General features: G+C 42.7%; 1 protein-coding gene across 1 annotated transcript in view; it reads left to right on the forward strand.

The window, feature by feature from the left end:
- LOC135505691 (MAM domain-containing glycosylphosphatidylinositol anchor protein 2-like) overlaps window positions 1–16458 on the forward strand; it is a 452039-nt gene that overhangs the window by 197992 nt on the left and 237589 nt on the right. The window contains exon 3 of the mRNA XM_064924737.1: window positions 5742–5916. Coding sequence (XP_064780809.1) covers window positions 5742–5916 — 175 coding nt within the window. The remainder of the gene's footprint in view (window positions 1–5741; window positions 5917–16458) is intronic.

Below are 16458 nucleotides of genomic sequence, written 5' to 3' on the forward strand. Positions count from 1 at the left end.
CTATCTAATTTATGCTCATAACTTATTTAACTCCTGTGGAGGAGAGGTTGTTTTTATTAATTCACTCTTTCCTTAACTGGCATAATAGGAAACAGATGTACTCAGTGTTTAGTGACGTAGGCTTGCTGGGCTTCACCATCGATCGCTTGCTGAGTTGAGAGGTTTTTTGGTTCAGTGCTTCTGTATCTACTTGTCACATTTTTTCTTCTTCCATAAAGCACTTTAGTTTTGATGTTAATATAAACTCTTTAAGTCAGTATGAAGGTCTTGTACACAGAAGAGGTCGTCCCTGTGGTTGTGTGTGCGCTTCAGGTCAGATCTGTGAGTTATAGTTCAGTTTTAATGCAACATAGAGATTCTGGCTAGTTTGTGTGCCGTACAGAAACTGGGGCTAGTTGGTTGGTTCCTCGCCCTCTATGAACAACTGGACTCTTGTCAAGCTGTCTCTCTGTCTCTCTCTGTCTCTCTCTGTCTCTCTCTCTGTCTCTCTGTCTATATGTCTCTGTCTCTCTCTGTCTCTCTCTGTATCTCATTCACTCTGTCACTCTGTCACTCTCTCACTGTCTCTCTGTCTCTCTGTCTCTCTGTCTCTCTGTCTCTCTGCCTCTCTCTGTCACTCTGTCACTCTGTCACTCTGTCACTCTGTCACTCTCTCACTCTCTCACTGTCTCTCTGTCTCTCTCTGTGTCTCTCTGTCTCTCTCTGTCTCTCTCTGTCTCTCTCTGTTTCTCTGTTTCTCTCTGTCTTTCTGTCTTTCTGTCTCTCTGTCTCTCTGTCACTCTGTCACTGTCACTCTGTCACTCTGTCACTCTCTCTCACTCTCTCACTGTCTCTCTGTCTCTCTGTCTCTCTGTCACTCTGTCACTCTGTCACTCTGTCTCTCTGTCTCTCTGTCTCTCTGTCTCTCTGTCTCTCTGTCTCTCTCTGTCTCTCTCTGTCACTCTGTCACTCTGTCACTCTGTCACTCTGTCACTCTGTCACTCTCTCAATCTCGCTCTTTGCATAATGGGAGATCTGGAGAAGAAGTGGAGGAGTGGAATGAAGAAAGGATAGAAGAAAGAAAGAGCCAAAGTTTTTCTCTGAATTATCTAATTTATGCTCATAATTTATTTAACTTCTGAGGAGAGATTTTGTTTTTAACTCATGCTGTCCTTAGCTGGTATAATAGGGAAGAAATGTACTCAGTGTTTAGTGACAGGCTTGCTGGGCTTCACCATTGATAGCTTGCTGAGTTGAGAATTGTTTTTGGTTCAATACTTCTGTATCTACTTGTCTAATGTATGGGGGTTTAAACCCCCTCTGATGCAACACACACTCTAAGAAGAAACAGGGGGGTGATAATGATACGATATCCTGCAATTCTCTCTCTCTCTCTGTCTGTCTCTCTCTGTCTCTCTCTGTCTCTCTCTCTCTCTCTCTCTGTCTCTCTCTCTCTCTCGCTCTGTCTCTCTCTCTGTCTCGCTCTCTGTCTCTCTCTCTGTCTCTCTCTCTCTCTCTAACCCTATGTATATATATATATGTTTTTTTTTACTGTACCAGTCAAAAGTTTGGACACACCTCCTCATTCAAAGGTTTTTCTTTCTACATAGTAGAATAATAGTAAAGGCATGTTATCAAGGCAAAGGGTGGCTACTTTGAAGAATCTCAAATATAAAATATATCTTGATTTGTTGAACATTTTTTTGGTTACTACATGATTACAATGTAGAAAGCAGTAAAAATAAAGATAATCTCTGGAATGAGTAGGAGTGTCCAAACTCTTGGCTGGTACTGTATACAGTGGGAAGAAAAAGAATGTGAACCCTTTGGAAATACCTGTATTTCTGCATAAATTAGTCATAACATTTGATGTGTTCTTCATCTAGGTCACAACAATAGACAAACACAGTCTGCTTAAACTTATAACACACAACCAATTATATACGTGTTCATGTCTTTATCGTGTAAACTTTCACAGTGCTGTATGTGAACCCTAGGATTGAATAACTGGTTGACCCTCCTTTGGCAGCAATAACCTCAACCAAACGTTTTCTGTAGTTGCGGATCAGATCTGCACAACGGTCCGGGGTCATTTTGGACATTTTCTCTTTACAAACTTGTTTCAGTTCACCAATATTCTTGGGATGTCTGGTGTGAACTGCTCTCTTGAGGCCAAGCCACAGCATCTCAATATGGTTGAGGTCAGGACACTGACTGGGCCACTCCAGAAGGTGTATTTTCTTCTGTTGAAGCCATTTTGTTGTTGATTTACTTCTGTGTTTTGGGTCGTTGTCCTGTTGCATCATCCAACTTCTGTTGAGCTTCAATTGGCGGACATACAGTTGAAGTCGGAGGTTTACATACACTTAGGTTGGAGTCATTAAAACTCGCTTTTCAAACACTCCACAAATTTCTTGTGAAAAAAACTATAGTTTTGGGAAGTAATCTTTCCAGCATTGTTTACAGACAGATTATTTCACTTGTAATTCACTGTATCACAATTCCTGTGGGACTGAAGTTTACATACACTAAGTTGACTGTGCCTTTAAACAGCTTGGAAAATTCCAGAAAATGATGTCATGGCTTTAGAAGCTTCTGATAGGCTAATTGACATCATCTGAGTCAATTGGAGGTGTACCTGTGGATGTATTTCAAGGCATACCTTCAAACTCCGTGCCTCTTTGCTTGACATCATGGGAAAATCAAAAGAAATCAGCCAAGACCTCAGAAACAAAATTGTAGACCTCCGCAAGACTGGTTCATCCTTGGGAGCAATTTCCAAATGCCTGAAGGTACCAGGTTCATCTGTACAAACAATAGTACACAAGTTTTAAACACCATGGGACCACGTAGCCATCATACCGCTCAGGAAGAAGATGTGTTCTGTCTCCTAGAGATGAACGTACTTTGGTGCGAAAAGTACAATTCAATCTCAGAACAACAGCAAAGGACCTTGTGAAGATGCTGGAGGAAACGGGTACAAAAGTATCTATATCCACAGTAAAAGGAGTCCTATATTGACATAACCTGACAGGCCACTCAGCAAGGAAGAAGCCACTGCTCCAAACTGCCATAAAAACGTCAGACTACAGTTTGCAACTGCACATGGAGAAATGTCCTCTGGTCTGATGAAAGAAAAATAGAATTGTTTAGCCATAATTACCATCTTTATGTTTTGAGGAAAAAGGTTGGAGGATTGCAAACCAAAGAACACCATCCCAACCGTGAAGCACAGGGGTGGCAGCATCATGTTGTTGGTGTGCTTTGCTGCAGGAGGGACTGGTGCACTTCACAAAATAGATGGCATCATGAGGATGGAACATTATGTGGATATATTGGAGTAACATCTCAAGGCATCAGTCAGAAAGTTAAAGCTTGGTCGCAAATGGGTCTTCCAAATGACAATGACCCCAAGCATACTTCCAAAGTTGTGTCAAAATGACTTAAGGACAGCAAAGTCAAGGTATTGGGGTGGCCATCACAAAGCCCTGACCTCAATCCCATAGAGAATTTGTTGGCAGAACTGAAAAAGCTTGTGCGAGCAAGGTGGCCTTCAAACCTGACTCAGTTACACCAGCTCTGTCTGGAGGAATGGGCCGGTGTTGCTTACAGCCCAACACCGTGCAGGATGTTTGGCATTTGTCAGAGAACACCAAGATTGGCAAATTCACCACTGGCGCCCTGTGCTCTTCACAGATGAAAGCAGGTTCACACGGAGCATATGTGACAGACGTGACAGAGTCTGGAGACGCCGTGGAGAATGTTCTGCTGCCTGCAACATCCTCCAGCATGACCGGTTTGGCGGTGGGTCAGTCATGGTGTAGGGTAGCATTTCTTTGGGGGGCCGCACAGCCCTTCATGTGCTCACCAGAGGTAGCCTGACTGCCATTAGGTACCGAGATGAGATCCTCAGACCCCTTGTGAGACCATATGCTGGTGTGGTTGGCCATGGGTTCCTCCTAATGAAAGACAATGCTCGACCTCATGTGGCTGGAGTGTGTCAGCAGTTCCTGCAAGAGGAAAGCATTGATGCTATCGCCTGGCCTGCCCGTTCCCCAGACCTGAATCCAATTGAGCACATCTGGGACATCATGTCTCGCTCCATCCACCAACGCCACATTGCACCATAGACTGTCCAGGAGTTGGTGGATGCTTTAGTCCAGGTCTGGGAGGAGATCCCTCAGGAGACCATCCGCCACCTCATCAGGAGCATGCCCAGGCATTGCAGGGAGGTCATACACACTACTGAGCCTCATTTTTACTTGTTTTAAGGACATTACATCAAAGTTGGATCAGTGTGGTTGAGTGTGACTCCAAATCCAGACCTCCATGGGTTGATAAATTTGATTTTCATTGATCATTTTTGTGTGATTTTGTTGTCAGCACATTCAACTATGTAAAGAAAAAAGTATTTAATAAGAATATTTCATTCATTCAGATCTAGGATGTGTTATTTTCGTGTTCCCTTTATTTTTTTGAGCAGTGTATATAATTCATTAATGGATATTTTTGTAGGGGTTGATATATTTTTTTGTGATGGACAATCAAGTCTGAAATTTCAATTTCACGTATACTCCCTCTCTGGCGCTCGAGGTCTCCAGGCTGCTCATTATTACGCACATCTGTCACCATCGTTACGTGCAACTGCGCCACATCAGACTCACCTGGACTCCCATCACCTTCCCGATTACCTTCCTTTATGTGTCACTCCCTTTGGTTGTTTCCCTTGTTTCTGGACATGTTTCGACATTTCCTGACAAAATTGCAAAAATATAAAGCAATTAGAGAGTTTTATTTCCCCAAATGTGAAATGGTTATTGAAGGTTTCCAAGACCTCTCTGATGAGAAGAGACTACCCATCTTGTTGGGGGAGGATGCAGAGAGCTGTTGGTTGGCAGCGTACTATATTGCTGCCTGCCATAAAATGAGAGATTGTGTCTGACAAATCAACCAACCTGCACATGTCTTTGTGTTTATTTACTGATTTTCTTCTTACTGATTTCCAATACACCCCCCCCCCCACCACCCACCCCCCCTTGATTATTGCTGTTACTGATTGTCCTGCTCGTGACAATGTTGATTATTTTTCATGATGTTACTGATATTGTTAATGTATCATTCCATTTCCAAAGTACGCTTCGGCAATATGTACGTCATTACGTCACGCAAATAAAGCAAGTGAAATTGAAAATTGAGCCAGAGAGAAAGAGATACATGATGGAGGGTCAATTACACCTCCATGTTGTAGACCAGAGGAAGAGACTGAACGCTAGTTTCCTTTCATCACCACCCCCTGCTACATGGTTAAGGTTGTTGCACCAGTTAGTGAACGACGGTGAAGCTGTGAATGAGGGTTTATCAGATAGAGATATCAGATCTCCTTTGAGGATCGGACACAATATATTGGGTGATAAAGTGTGGTTGTAATAAAAAAAAAGGAAATTGGTAGAGAGTAGGGACTCGCCTTTCCAGGGCTGATGGAGGTTAACGATACCCAGTAACCTGATAAAGACCAGGATGGGTTCCAAGCGTTGTAACTCTAGCTTGCGAAAAGTCTTTTTTTAATTCAGCAAACAGTGAGCAGACATTCGCATTCTTCTTGTTGCTATTTCCTTTATATTTTCTTTATATCCAGGCCTTGTGCCACAACTACCCCTTTAATAACCATGGAAGACATTCATCAGTGGCCTATGCACATTGATTAAAGAAGCCAAGGGCTTTATGTCAAGTAAGTCATCTAACCAACCACGTGTCCTACACAGATCCGATGGACCAAGACAGCAGGCAGCGTGTCGGATCGCTTCCAGGACTCCAGCGTGTTTAACGAGACGCTGCACATCTCCAAGATCCAGAGACACCAGGGAGGACGCTACTACTGCAAGGCTGAGAACGGCCTGGGCTCCCCGGCCATCAAGTCCATACGGGTCGACGTCTACTGTAAGTACTGGACATGACCTTCAGACACAGTGGTTGCGTCAAGGTTGTTTTCTTTTTATTTCAATGTACTTTCTCAGTGTAATAACATTGCATAAAATTCAACGTGGCTAATTAGTGTACCATTCCCTTGATTTTAGAGCTGCAAAATGTAACTTTTTGGGCGACTCGACCAAATACACATAGAAATTTGTGTTATTGATCTGTCATTCTCATTGAAAGCAAATCTAAGAAGTGGTAGATCGGTTCTATATGCGCTATTTCAATGCTTCCCTTAAGTTTTGTTTTTGCATCTTTTGCTTTCGGTTTTCTGTACCACTTTTAAACAGCTGTAAACACAACATTTTTGGTTGTGGAAAAGATATTTCACTGCGGTTTAGATGGTACAATGATTCTCTACACTACACGTGCTTGGTTTTGTCACATAAACTGAGATTAGGAAAACTATTTGAATTTTAGCAACCAGGAAATGGCGGAGTGATTTCTGCATAGTTCATCTTTAAACTAGAATTCAACCATAAGTTAACGATAAGCTTTTAAGGTTTGGTTTATTCCAATTGTTGCACAATTCAATCAAATGTCAGTCAATACTAAATGTTGAATTGGGGCCTATCTGGACATCCTGTGTCTGTGTGTGTGGAGGACATTAGACAACAGTATAAACAACCCTTCCCAGTGGCTTCCACCCTAGTCAACCTAGCCATTACACAGTAGGGAGGTCTAATTGGAGTTGTCTGGGGCACTTTACTTCAGCTGCAACCAACAAGTCCTCAGACGTGCGCTTAAATGGAGGACGGTTTGTCTCATCTGACTAGCAAACATTATATAGTTCCCAGCCAGAACCTCCCCAGATCCACCACTCTGTGACACAAGCACATTAAACCAGCACTTTCCCTTCCGTAACATCATCGCAAGCGATAAACCTTTTGGCCTGTGTTCTCCTCTTCTCCCACTCTCTCTGTGGCAGAACACAGAGCAGTCTGCAGTCCTGTCTGTCTTTCCTCTCTGCCTCTCGTCTGTCTCCACCTCTCGTTGGCCTTTGTCTCTTCCTCTGCCTTCGCCTCTCCTCTCTTCTCTTCTCCTTGGTCAGGCAGGGGTTACCAAAGTAAGTGGAATCGCTTTCATCTGACATCTAAAGCCTCTGCTCCATCTGCCAGTGACTCCTGTCGGTCTGTCACCACATTTCGGGTCCGTCTGTGTGGCTGGTGGTTAGCCTCACCGCCGCCAAGGCTCTTTCTCTGCCTGCTCTCGCTTTCTCTCTCTCTGATCTCTCTTTCTCTCTCTCTTCGCTATCTCTCTCTCTCTGCCTTTCCCTCTGTCTCCATTCTCTCTCTCTCACTCTCTCTCTCCTTGCCTCCTTCTGGTCCCTGGTTGTCTGTGTGGCTCTCAGCCCTTGTGCCTGTTTATCAGTACTGACTTGAGCAGAGGCTGTGGAATAGAGAATGGTTAGAAAGCTTGGAGGAAGGAGGGGGAAGAGGAGTATGTTACTCTCTCCTTGTATGCTTTCCTTCTTCTGCACTGGACTGCCATATTGGCTTTGTGGTGGATGTATACCAGACATTTGCTTTCTCCTTTTCAGTTCTTCAAAACTGTTAACTGTAAACAAATGAGACATACAACAGACCCTGGACGGACAGTAACTAACATCCCAGTGTCACTGTTTTTAGCTTGCTAACAGTATGATTAATAGAGTTGACCAGTGGCTCTCTGGGTTGCCATGTCTGTGACGGTCATGACATTTTGTCAGCAGGTTATTGTCATGCCAAAGACTGCCGGGTCTCACGGTAATTGACCAGTAACATAAACATGTTTAGCATCTCCAGGTTCCACTCATACAAGCAGCATATAAGCCTCTGATGTGGCCCTTGGAACATCTACATTTGAAACAGGTTGAATAACTCAATTGAATATACACCATGACAATAAATACATTCTTTTTGTTAGGCCTAAATAAACATTATGATATGTAGAAAATGTATTTCAGAGGAACATAATATGATTTGGCCTATAATATGGTATCTGGCTCCGTGCCAGAGACTGTAGGCTTGTTCATTTATCAGACAGGATATGCTTGTAAGTCCTGTGCCATTATTTTATATTGTATGATTTTATAGTAAGAAGAATATATAGTTTATCTTAGCTGCACACATATGAAGTTGAAGTGGCTATGTTGAGCGTAAAAGTGATCATTTTAAACGGGTCCTATATGCTAGATTTAGAGTTATTTGGCAACTTTAGTTGTGAATTATACAAACCTTAGAGCGTCTTAGAAGTCAATAGATTTATGGGCTGCATGATGCGACTATAGGCTATTGCTTACGCTCTGTTCCTAGCCTCATGCTGTACACGCTGTTCTCTCATCAATTGATCATTTTTTCACCCCTCAGACTATTCTCAATTGAATCTTGTCTTTACTAATATGTCAAATAGATTTAGAATGGCCCGTGATCACATGGACAGGAACAGGGGCAGGGGGGAAATACATGTCATCCCTATGCACTGGAATAGTGAATGGAAGCTGCTGGTACGTTTTTCACTCATGTTGGGTCCGGGAATTTCGCTGCCCCACAGGTGATATTCTGCCCAAACTCTGTATGCCATGGGCTCTCCAATCCTGTTCCTGCTGCTACCCCGTGCTTAATTTGGGAAATCAAGGGAAATCTGTTTGGGAACATCGATAGTGACGTTTTCACAACAAAACATATTCCATTAAACTGTTGACAGCACCTCTCTCTGCGTGCTGGAGAATGAAAGAGAGATGGGAGGACATAGAAACTCTGGTGAGATATTCTGTATAGCTAAAGGTAATGTGTCAATCTATTCACTAGGAAAATTAAAAAAGGCCCTATCACTAGGCTGTTGAACATCTATAAAAGATTATTGTAGGCTAAATCTGAATTGGTTTAATGTTTTTGCTTGTCGTACTAATCCAGTTGTTTAAATGGTTGCATATTAATTTAAAGTATTTGTATTTGATTTCTATATATATATAAATACAATATATAGACCTGAGGCATACAATATAAAAGTATAGGCTATGTGTATGTTATGTTGGCTATGACACATTCTGGTTTTTGAGCGTCTTGTTGCCTATTGGTCCACATATTTCATTATAGTGATTGTGTTCTACATACTTTATAGAATATATGTTTATAGATATGTGTATCACATTTGAAGGTAAGACCCAGGTGCAGACAATGTTGAAGTAACAAAAGTTTATTAATTCGAACACAGGCAAAGGTACAGGACGGCAGGGGATAGTCAGATATGATTTTAACTCTAGACACAGAAAATGTAGGACAAATACGGAGGGTACGGGGTAACAGAGGACGAACAACAGAGGGGCTAATTATCTTGGAGCAGGGGAAAAGTTCTCGGCTTCCAGGGGTGGAGCCGCGGCACTATAGCCCCCGAGTTGATGAGTACCTGGAGAGACTCGGACTGGTCGCCCCACCGCAGGATTGCATGCGGAACAAGGGGAGATGGAAATGTTTCTTTAAGGCCCACCATAGTAATCACACCAACGGATGAGCAAGGTCTCTTGAAGGGACAGGTAGACACATTATGACCAGCAATACAGACAACTCTCGGTCTCATGTCTACGTACGCATTCGGTTGGAGACAGCCTAACCCTGCAGAGCTGCATCGGCTCTGGAAGAGGTGAATCGGCAGTCTCCGGAGGCTCTTGGAGAAACTCGGGTAAGCACGGATCTTCTCGGGGACTTCCAGAGTTCATTGGATGTCAAGTGGGATCCTTGAGTGAGCAATTGGGACCGCAATCTGACCTTTTCTCAATCCTACATTCCCGTAGCCAACCATCAATCCGGATGGTTAAAGTGATGAGTGAGTCGAGATCTGTCGGTAGTTCTCAGGCTGCCAGCTCATCTTTTACCTCCTCCGATAATCCATGCAGGAATGTGTCGAACAGCGCTTCCGGATTGCAGGTACCCTTTGCTGTTAGCATGCAGAACATCACCGGAGGGTGTCCTGCCAAAGCTGGAGTCCTGCCCTCCAGGCAGCGTCTCCCCTGGACACCGGAGCCTCAAACTTTCCTCACCTCCGCCATGAATACCTCCAGACTGAGGCAGACGGCAGATTGTTGCTCCCACACCGCCGTGGCCCAGGCGAGTGCCCTCCCGGTCATAATAATCTTTGAGCGGTCCGAGGGAACAGAAGAAGGCTGCAGCTCAAAAACGAGGGAGCACTGGGAGAGTAAGGCCCGGCAGGTTCTGGAATCTCCATCATAGCGCTCCGGGGCGGGTAAGCGGTGTTCCCGGGAAACCGGGGTGACGGCGCTGCTACCAGCCAGGTTACTGAGGGGCTGGGAGGTTACCTTCGGGGTAGGCTGCCTGGTAGGCAACAAACAGAAATGTCTCCCGCAATGCGTCCAATGCTAGGTGGTGACATTCGGCCACATCCTGGAACCCTTCCATCAGACCACAAAGCAACTCCTCTTGTCTACTAAGGATGGTTCCTTGGGAGGAGATGGCATTGCAGAGCTGGTCCAAGTCTGCTGGGTCAGTCATGGCCAGTTCGTACTATATAATTTGAAGGTAAGACTCAGGTCCAGACAATGTCGAAGTAACAAAGGTTTATTAATTCGAACACAGCAGGCAAAAGTACAAGACGGCAGGCAGGCAGGCTGAGGCTCAGGTCAGGCAGAGGTCAGTAATTCAGAGAAGTATGACAAGGTACCGTACGGCAGACAGGTTCAGGGTCAGGGCAGGCAGAAAGGACAAAACCGGGAAAACTAGAAAACAGGAAAATAGACAAGGCAGGAGCAAGTGGGGAAACGCTGGTAGGATTGAGGAACAAAATGAACTGGCAACAGACAAACAGAGAACACAGATATAAATACAGAGGGGATAATGGGGCAGATGGGCGACTCCTGGAGGGGGGTGGAGACGAGCACAGGTGAAACAGATCAGGGCGTGACAATGTGTTGTGTATTTGATGTATTGATGCAGTGCTCACCCCCTGCTAAAATAAAGGTTAAATAAAATAAGTAATAGTAAACTTGAGTTATTCTAACAGATTTTTAAAAATCCTCAATAGTGGCAGAGACTCCTCCATCCCCCACTCATTCAAATGTAGGACCTGGATCCTCCAGTCTGATCCCTCTGCTGTCCCTAAGCTCCACACCCACCCCGGCCCGGCCATCTAGAAGTGTTTTGCATTTCAAAGATGATGGAACAAAAATAAAATAGGAAATGCAAGTTTTTGTTTGTTTTATCTTTTACCAGATCTAATGAGTTATATCCTCCTACATTCATTTCACATCTCCCCAAACTTCAAGGTGTTTCCTTTCAAATCGTATCAATAATATGCATATCCTTGCTTCAGGTCCTGAGCTACAGGCAGTTAGATTTGGATATGTCATTCTAGGCGGAAATTGAGATGATGGGTCCGATCCTTAAGAGGTTTCATCATCTTAGAAAGCACTGTCCGTTCCATTGTGTTAGGCTTTGAAACAACATCCACAATAAATGTTTTTTCACTCAGTTACAACCTATTGTTCAACCTCTTTCTTCAAATTTATCAATCACAGTGAGTTTTAAAAGCACCTACTGTTTTGATGATGTGTTTGATGTGATTTTCGATGTCAGAGTGGTAAGAGAGACAATAGAACCCTGAGTACCAGGCCATTAGTGACCTGATGATCGTTAGCGAGTTGGGTAGGCTACTACAAATTAATATCCAGAGTGCATAAGTGGAGATTACCGTGACTAAATGGTCATGTAGAATTTTACTGCGGTCATGACTCATGAATGCCGGTGTGGCGGTAATAGTCACGACAGAGCGTTGGGCCAGTAACCTGAAGTTTGCTGGATAAAATCCCTGAGCTGACAAGGTAAAAATATGTCATTCTGCCCCTGAGCAAGGCAGTTAACCCACTGTTCCCTGCTGCTCTCCAGAAAAACTCTGTGTCCATTGGAAAGGGATTTAAAGGGACAATCAATTGTCAAAGACATTGTACAGTACTTTCAAGTATTTTAGCTTTCTAACTTGAATTGATCATTATCTCATCTTTTAAACTCTTCATATTTATCATTGACACTAAATGTGTAATGCTATTCCTTCTTATTGTAGAGCCTTCAAACAGGACTTTATATGACATTATTAAAACAGCAGCAGTGTTGAAAGTGTTATGTGGATGCCCTTGTCCCTGGCCTTGTAGTGTACTTCATTAGCAGAATGTTGTATTGCACATCCAGCAGAAACACACTGGATTTCTCCATAGAAATGTTATAGCTGTCCCCCAGGGGGGAATTTAATTGATGGGCCTCTTTTGCAGCTTTCACTATTTTTAGTGCTTTGCAGCCTTGATTTGCATTAGAATTGCTGTTTGGGCACCAGGACTCAACAGAAACACCTTGACAAATTGTGTTGACTGTCTGGATTTTCAGATGTTGCACCGGTGTGTCTTTATTCATACCAATGTGTTTATACCCAGAAATGTAACCGCTAGTTAGGATGGACACTTCTATTATGCCCGAGGGACGATACAAAGAACGTGAAATGAGAGAGACAGGAATTTAAAAACCTCTTACGGATAGGCGGGATGTCTCAACTGGCCAATTGCCAGGGGAAATGCAGAGCGCCAGATTCAAATAAATTGCTATAACATTCAAACTTTCATTAAATCACACATGTAAGACACTCAATTAAAGCTACACTCGTTGTGAATCCAGCCAACATGTCAGATTTTAAAAATGCTTTTCGGCGGAAGCATAAGAAGCTATTATCTGATAGCCTGCACCATCTGCACCAGCAGTGAACAAAGGAGCTAGCATATTACAACCCTGCAGGCGCAACACAAAACGCTGAAATAAAATATAATTCATGCCGTACCTTTGACGAGCGTCTTTTGTTGGCACTCCAATATGTCCCATAAACATCAGAATTGGTCCTTTTGTTCGATTAATTCAGTCCATATACAGTGGGGCAAAAAAGTATTTAGTCAGCCACCAATTGTGCAAGTTCTCCCACTTAAAAAGATGAAAGAGGCCTGTAATTTTCATCATTGAAAATAAGAATTTGTTCTTAACTGACTTGCCTAGTAAAATAAAGGTAAAAAAAAAAAAAAAAAAAAAAATCATAGGTACACTTCAACTATGACAGGCAAAATGAGAAAAAAAATCCAGAAAATCACATTGTAGGATTTTTAATGAATTTATTTGCAAATTATGGTGGAAAATAAGTATTTGGCCACCTACAAACAAGCAATATTTCTGGCTCTCACAGACCTGTAACTTCTTCTTTAAGAGGCACCTCTGTCCTCCACTCAATACCTGTATTAATGGCACGTGTTTGAACTTGTTATCAGTATAAAAGACACCTGTCCACAACCTCAAACAGTCACACTCCAAACTCCACTATGGCCAAGACCAAAGAGCTGTCAAAGGACACCAGAAACAAAATTGTAGACCTGCACCAGGCTGGGAAGACTGAATCTGCAAGAGGTAAGCAGCTTTTTGCCCCACTGTATATCCAAAATGTCCATTTATGCGTTTGATCCAGAAAAAAACTGCTTAGAAAAACGCAAAGTCACTTCAAAATATTTCAAAAGTTGCCTATAAACTTTGCCAAAATATTTCAAACTACTTTTGTAATACAACGTCAGGTATTTTTAAACGTTAATAATCGATCAAATTGTAGACGGGGCAATCTGTATTCAATACAGGAAAGAAAACAAACCAGCGCTGCTTTTCACGTCTTGCGCGACTCTCAAAAGTGTCCCCAGTTCCGAGATGGCCTACTACTTCATTGCACAAAGGAATAACCTCAACCAAATTCCAAAGACTGGCGACATCCAGTGGAAGTAGGTTCAGAAAATAGGTTCCTATCAAATATCCCATGGCAAAGACAATACAGGGAACAGAGAGAGGGGGGGGGGGAAATCGGAACAGTTAGTCCTCGGGGTTTTGCCTGCTACATAAGTTCTGCTATACTCACAGACATGATTCAAACAGTTTTAGAAACTTCAGAGTGTTTTCTATCCAAATCTATGAATACTATGCATATCTTATGTTCTTGGCATGAGTAGCAGGAAGTTGAAATTGGGCACGCTATTTATCCAAAAGTGAAAATTCTGCCCCCTAGCTTTAAAAAAACATTTATTGCTTTTCCTTCCAAGTCCTTCTGAAATCAGAGGGGTATACTACGAAGCAAGCTAGATCTACTCAGGGTTTTCTACGGCTAGCCAGCTGCAGTTAGCTTCACATTCCAGCTCAGGCTTCATCCGTACTGTAACGGTGGATATTGATTGTCACCCTGCCGCCTACTCTCGCAGGCTTGTAACTGCGCGTGTTTGTTGCACGTGGCTAGCCGAACGCCAAACTCTTTATTGAGACAATCCATCAATCCATAGGTGAGTTAGTGACACATTCTCATTTGCGCTAAAATCAAAATTAAATGAAAGTTTTCTTGCAAATTCTTCAGGATATGGTGTGGACTAGGCTTTTTATTTTAGTACTTATTGTTAGTGCCGTCTTTGGTGTGCTTTGCTTTTATCAATGCACAAGCACTCTTTTTCCCACTATCAATTAAAATATACAAAGGTTTTACTGTGTGTGAAGTTTCAAATGCATTATATCATTACTAAATGTCTAATGTGATAGGTATTTTAACATTACTATTTTTTTTGCACACAAAATTAAAGGGAAGATGACGCAAGAGGGAGGGAATCTGATTTCATTGGTCCTCAACTTGTGGCTCAGACCATCTCATTAAGGATATTGGAGTTTGCCCTGAGTTAGCCTGGCCCGAAGCAGGTTAGATCTGAAGGATTCATTGCCATAGAAATTTGAGCCACTCAAATTAAAAGGTGAGCCACTTTCATGGTACTGTTTTTTATTTTATTTTTTTATTTATTTTACTAGGCAAGTCAGTTAAGAACAAATTCTTATTTTCAATGACTGCCTGGGAACAGTGGGTTAGCTGTCTGTTCAGGGGCAGAACGACAGATTTGTACCTTGTCAGCTCAGGGGTTTTGAACTCACAACCTTTCGGTTACGAGTCCAATGCTCTAACCACTAGGCTACCCTGCCGCCTGGTTATCCCGAGTTGAACTCAGAGTTGACCAAAGTTACCTCGCTAACTCCTCAAACTACATTCTTATTATGGGGCTTCTTTTAAATGTTGAGTGTAAATACAGGTACTTCCAGATGTATTTATTCATACAAGCATACTTATAAAATCAACCTACTCTCCTCTCCTGACCGTTCCCCTTCTAAAGACTCTGCTGGAGCGGCCATGACTCACAACGTCCAATAGATACAGAATGAAATTAAATGAAGGAAGGAAAGAGAGAAAGGGAGAATTCTCTAAATGTATTGCCCGGGTTAGAAAATGGATGAAATGAAAGAAGGAAGGTGCCCAGGTGGCTTGTCTAGCTTTAGCATTGCTATACTAACTCAGAGAGACAGACAACTGCAGGATGGGGTAATGGTAAACGTATCTCTGCAGTGCAGAGGAGCTGATATTAGCCCTAGCAGGCCTAGCAGACCCAACGATAACTCATTTAAAATACCCACCGATCTCGGCAAAGACCCCATCTAAGCACATTTCTACATGCTGACGCCTCAGAAGATGTGTTTGTCCATTGTGAGGTCTGCAGGAAAAGATGCCCACATAGAAGTTAATAAAGAACTTCCTCTATTGATCGATTGGTAGTTTTGCTTTTCTTGAGAAGCCTCCAGCCTCTTCTTCTTCAGTTCCTAGAAGGGTCTATTTATTACAAAGTTTTTCATTTCATCTAGGCTGTATGGCTGTGTGTCAAGCTGCATTGCTATATCTAGTAGACACAGGCCTAAAGTATTTCAGCAGGGGTTTATAGCTGACATTAAACTACTTCATCGGCAGGTGGAATTCACATCCCCAATGTTATACATTTCTGACATGAAAAGAACTAGGAGAGTACAATGGACTCCAATGAAGTACAAAAGACTAATGTTCTTCACGTGTGCCCATGCATTTATCAGGAGTATTTAAAGAGCATGTACTTGAATCGAGACTGAATTAGAGCTTGAAATGAGTTTGTACTTATCCGAAGCGCACTTGTCAGGAGTCAACGTTACAGGGCTTTCGGAAAGTATTCAGACCCCTTGACTTTTTCCAAATTGTGTTACATTACAGCCTTATTCTAACATATATTAAATATTTTTTCCCCTCATCAATGTAAACACAATACCAAATAATGAGAAAGCATGACCAGTTAAACATTTAAAAAATTATGTTTTAATCAGTACTTTGTTGAGTCACCTTTGGTAGCGATTAAAACATAGAAACTTCTTGGGTATGACACTACAAGCTTGGCACATCTGTATTTGGGGAATTTCTCCCATTATTCTCTGCAAATCCTCTCAAGTTCTGTCAGGTTAGATGGGGAGTGTTGCTGCAAAACTATTTTCAGGTCTCTCCAGAGACGTTAGATCTGGTTCAAGTCCGTGCTCTGGCTGGGCCACTCAAGGAAATTCAGAAACTTGTCCCGAAGCCACTCCTGCATTGTCTCGGCTGTGTGCTTAGGGTCATTGTCCTGTTGGA

The sequence above is a fragment of the Oncorhynchus masou genome, chromosome 19 (assembly GCF_036934945.1).
Source record: "Oncorhynchus masou masou isolate Uvic2021 chromosome 19, UVic_Omas_1.1, whole genome shotgun sequence".
Lineage (NCBI taxonomy): Eukaryota > Metazoa > Chordata > Actinopteri > Salmoniformes > Salmonidae > Oncorhynchus > Oncorhynchus masou.